The sequence below is a fragment of the Penaeus japonicus genome, unplaced genomic scaffold (genome assembly GCF_977035675.1).
Source record: "Penaeus japonicus unplaced genomic scaffold, GWHDUDI00000001_assembly GWHDUDI00000025, whole genome shotgun sequence".
NCBI lineage: Eukaryota > Metazoa > Arthropoda > Malacostraca > Decapoda > Penaeidae > Penaeus > Penaeus japonicus.
The window spans coordinates 5,167,523-5,172,522 of record NW_028234427.1 but is presented as its reverse complement, the minus strand read 5'-3'; the positions used below and the strand labels follow the sequence as shown (position 1 = coordinate 5,172,522).

Here is a 5,000-nt window from a genome sequence, read left to right as displayed (position 1 = left end):
AGTGAGCTCACGTTACCTATGTAGATAAACAAAGTAAGGAGGGTGCAGCAAATCACAGTCTGTAATTGCAAGTAATTTACTACATTAATTGATGTTATGTGGCCTAGAAACAAACAAACATCAATCGAGACGTAAGGTCCCAGAACCCAGGTTACCCAGAGGTAACTGAATAAATGCTTTTTGCTGCTGCGTTCAAAAGTCGGGTGGTAGAGGGAGAGTCTCGTCCAAGAGGGAGTGAAATACTAATTGAGAGGTGCCGCTTTGCTTTTGGAAATGGACTGATGAATTGTATTTTGTGATTGATATAATATCCATGACGAATGTGATATTGATATCATAAGTGATACATGAAATATAATCCCTGTTGTTGTTTCTATTATTGTCATTATCATTAATACTTTGTTATTATTACGATAATGAAAACGAATTATCGAAATAGACATATATATATGTGTGTGTGTGTGTGTGTGTGTATGTGTGTGTGTGCACGGAATATAAAACTCGAATTGTAGTAGCAGTGTTTTATTACTACAAAGATTTCATTGCATGAAGACAAACGTGATACAAATGAGTTTGATAGTTTACTGATTGTTTTTAAGGAGTTGCATAAAAATAAATTCCCGTTTCTCATTTCACAAATGTCTCATGATCATTAACACAGGTATTCAGATCATTACAGTACATACATTAAGATCACAATGATTCAGGAATATTTTCATCTGTCAAAACAAAAAATAATAATGATAAATCAACGAATGAGAATAAATAAGATAAAATAAATCTGTAAAGGACTGATCTCAACTGTACGAATAGCAGGTCAACAGGCCATGTCTCTTCGTGATTCAACAATCGCCGCCTGCTTCCCGATGATGAAACATCGAATGATATTGATAGCCGCACAGAATAAACAAGATATAGTGTGTGGTGCATGGCGAGAATTGTTAGAATTTTCTCGCGTACTTTTTGTATCATGGTGCTCATCCCTGATCGCAAACTGTTCCTTGGCTTTGAAAAGAAAATGGCTACTTTCCATAAATTGCAGAATGAATTTCCATTTCTTTCTGATAATATCAGAAAGAACTAGTCAAAGTGGCAACTTTACACAAACTGCGATAGGAAATCGACTGCAATTTCCCTTTCCATTAAAAGCAAATCAGTCAGTGCACATAGAATGACCGGGGTGGCTGTCTGCTCTAATAGAACATCAGTATTTCTCTAGAATGTGGTTGTGTTGGTCGTTACCGCTTGGTTTTCTTAGTGACAGATGGTAGGCAACATGCAGTGGGCTGAAACGAAAATGGTAAGTGTAATGCTCTTGGTGATTATAAGCCAGTAAAAGTATGCCGAGCATTGTTTTGCATCACATTACAGTGGAATCACCAAACAAATCTGTCTATCTTTATATATATATATATATATATATATATATATATATATATATATATAATTGTATATATATATATATATTATATATGTATATATATATATACATATACACACACGTATATATGATTCCATATGTATCAACAATGGAAATATATGGTTATACTGTATACATTTGTATCACGGCTCATGAAGATTGCATTTTATCTTCAGCTTTTAAGCACTTGTATTTCTATTTGCCATATCAGTTTAAACCATGTGCCTTTGCCTCAGACATATATTCCCATTATGTATATTCATGCTAACATTATTGTTGGTGTGTGATTGGATACCGTATTCATCAACTCAAAATGATTTCCTAGTAGCCTACCTTGGCCTTTTGGTCTGGGTATGGCAAGTGAAATTGTCGTTTTTTGTGCGTTGTAGGAAATGAAATTCTATTTCCTAATGTGGACTCCTCCCAAATAGACATTGAAGTGACAGATCTCAATGAAGTCTCCACCGAAAATCTTTAGGTCTTTTATCATGTTTTCTCTTTCTCTCTCTCTCTCTCTCTCTCTCTCTCAAAGGGATTCCATCCTAGTAGACTTCCACGTGACAGTACTGAAGATAACGGGCACTGTTCACCTTTTGGACCGATAAAAACCTGGCTGTCACAGGTGCGACAGCCTTAATCTCAATCACTTGACTGAATGCCGTTGCAGGACCAGGGAACGTGCCGATCAAAGTATAGGAGCCGAAGGAACCGAGTGTGGCCACGGGAGACATTCCTACTCGGACCTCTAGATTCACCAGAGCGGCGAGCATCAGGCTTGATCCACGAGCTTGGGCAATTAGCTTGACAGTTTGAAAGGTTACTGGTTCCCCGAAGTCGAGCAGGAACCAGTGATTAGTGGCATCATTATCGGTTATGTAACAATCATTTATTGTATACCAATCATAGATTCCATCCACAAGGTTTTCTTTCACTCTTGGGGGATTGCTTGGATTTGAAGTCGTGCCCTGAATGGTAGCCCCCGTAGCGTAGTCCTTGGGCCGTCGTGTGTAGCAGGTGAGGGCATCAGCCATGTTGCTCTCCACGTAGTCTGGCATGACGATCATGTTGGACAAGAGGCACTGGCCTGTGGAGGCGTCAGAGCACCACAGATCACACCAGGACTGAAGAGCACAGAGGATGGAGCATCTGAAGATCTGGTTCACATGTGAGGGACACGACGCATGTTCAAGACGCAATGACGTCGCCACAGTTGCTTGCGAAACCAGAACTCGCCTGAAGAAAGTAGTCAGGGCGGCGGAGGATGGCGACCAAGGCTCCGTCACCAGCGTCATTGCCATTGCAATCAATGCAACCTTCATCCTGAACAGGAGGAACTTGACGAATCTGTGTGTAGAGGAGGAAATGTTTCAACATGATATGTTGGATAATAAGGAATATGCATGCAAGAATATAAAATACACATGCGGTATGGTCACACAAATATATATATATATATATATATATATATATATATATATATATATATATATGTATGTATATGTATATATACATATATATATATAAATAAATTCATACACACACAGACATGCACAAACACACACACACACACACATACATACATACATATATATATATATATATATATATATATATATATATATATATATATATATATATATACATATATACATCCACACACATCCACACATACACAAACACACAAACACACACACACACATATAGATAGATAGATAGATAGATATACATACACACATATATATCATCATCATCAGCCTGTATCAGTCCACTGCAGGACGCAGGCCTCTCTCAATCTTTTCCAGTCATTCCGGTCTTGTGTCCTCTGATTCCAGTTTACTCCCGCGAATTTTGCTATTTCATCCCGCCATCTAGTCATTAGTCTTGCCTGGGTCTCTTTGTGTCGTGTATTACCCATTCTGTTGTTTTCTTTGCCCACCTGTTGTCCTGTCTCCGATATATGTGTCCAGCCCACTGCCACTTTTTCTTCTTGATGCTCTTGAGTATATCCTCTACTTTTGTTTGTTGCCTTATCCATGTGGCCCTTTTCTTGTCTCTTAAGCTAACTCCTAGCATAAGCCTTTCCATTCCTCTTTGGGCGCTTACTAATTTCCTCTCGAGTGCCTTGGTGTGATGGGTATAAGATGTGTCTCTACTACTAGTTTGTGTAAATTATATATATCCTAAATATTAACACTATTTGTGTAATTGGCAAAACGGGTCCCGTCGCTGGCACCCGAATATGTGGCGAGCAGAGATTGATCTAATTCCTACACATAATATATAAAGGGATTACGTGAAAAACGGTAGCTATAACATTAACAATATATTATAAATCGAGATATATAGATAACATTATTTACAAGGGAGGCACAATATATACACGCAAAGGGGAAGCTAAGCCTATCGCAAAGCTAATAATACCTGAGCTATAAGTATATCAACAACACTAATGTAACACAACACTAAGGAAAACACAGACAATGCACAGTATAAGAAATAAGCTAAGTCACTAAAGGCATTAAACACTGTCTACCTGGAATCCTTAAGGAGGTGAAGGGAGAGGAGGTCCTCTCGACTTGAAGGTCGAACTATTTCTGTCTGTATCTATCTATGACATATTTTGAGCAGAGATATCGGGTCACTCGGAGGGGCAGGGTCATGCTCGGCTCGGCCTGTGATTGGTCGACGGGGGTTGGAGCTTGCTTCGAAGCCACGCCTTCCCAGCGACTCCAAATGGGCACTTAGGGCTGGTCCTGGAATTAGGAGACATTGTTTTTGAGATTAACTAGAAATATTTCATTATCCCTACTATATGAATTTTGAATCTTTATCTTATATAAATAAGACCTTGATACTTGGTCGTAGTCCAAGTCTCTGATCCATATGTCATGACGGGGACACATTGGTCAAAAATCTTTCTCTTTAGACATAGTGGCAGACGATTTCGTAATATATTACTATGTGTACCGATGGCACTCCAACCTAGCCTGATTAGCCGTTTTATCTCGGCTTCGCAGGATATACTCGACTGGATGACTTGCCCTAGGTATACATACTCGTTCACTGCTTGAACATGACTTTAGTCTTTTTCATGTTCATTTTAAGGTCAATCTTCAGACTTTCCTTATTTAAATCGCTTATTAATTGTTGTAGTTCATCTGCTGACTCGCCGAAAAGAACAATGTCATCTGCAAATCTTAGATTGCTTAAGTGCTCATTCCATATTTTAATCCTTCTCTCCTTCCAATCTAATTTCTTGAATACTTCCTCCAAGCAGGCTGTAAACAGCTTCGGTGAGATGGTGTCGCCCTGCCTAACACCCTTTTTTATTGGTATTTTATTGGTTTCTGCGTGGATTTTGATGGTCGCTGTACCATCTCTATATATATCCTCTAATAATCTGCAGTATATTTCCTCTACTTCTTGTTTACGAATTGCATCTAGTACTGCAGATATCTGTACCGAATCGAATGCTTTTTCATAATCTACGAATGCCATACACAGGGGCTTCCTATATTCGTTTGTTTTCTCCCTTATTTGAGCTAGTGTGTGGATATGGTCTGTAGTTGAGAATCCACTG

At 38.7% G+C, this 5,000-nt stretch overlaps 1 protein-coding gene across 1 annotated transcript; it reads right to left on the bottom strand.

Annotated features, from left to right (window-relative positions):
* Window positions 1–1,786: 1,786 nt before the first annotated feature.
* LOC147468875 (uncharacterized) lies at window positions 1,787–2,739 on the bottom strand. Its single transcript, XM_086551249.1, has one exon. It carries the CDS (start codon window positions 2,737–2,739, stop codon window positions 1,963–1,965), a length of 777 nt encoding a protein of 258 aa, XP_086407375.1. The 3' UTR covers window positions 1,787–1,962.
* Window positions 2,740–5,000: the final 2,261 nt, after the last annotated feature.

What these genes read in the sequence shown, in the direction of transcription:
- LOC147468875 (XM_086551249.1), bottom strand. Translation starts at nt 2,739, where the DNA reads ATGAAGGTTGCATTGATTGCAATGGCAATGACGCTGGTGACGGAGCCT.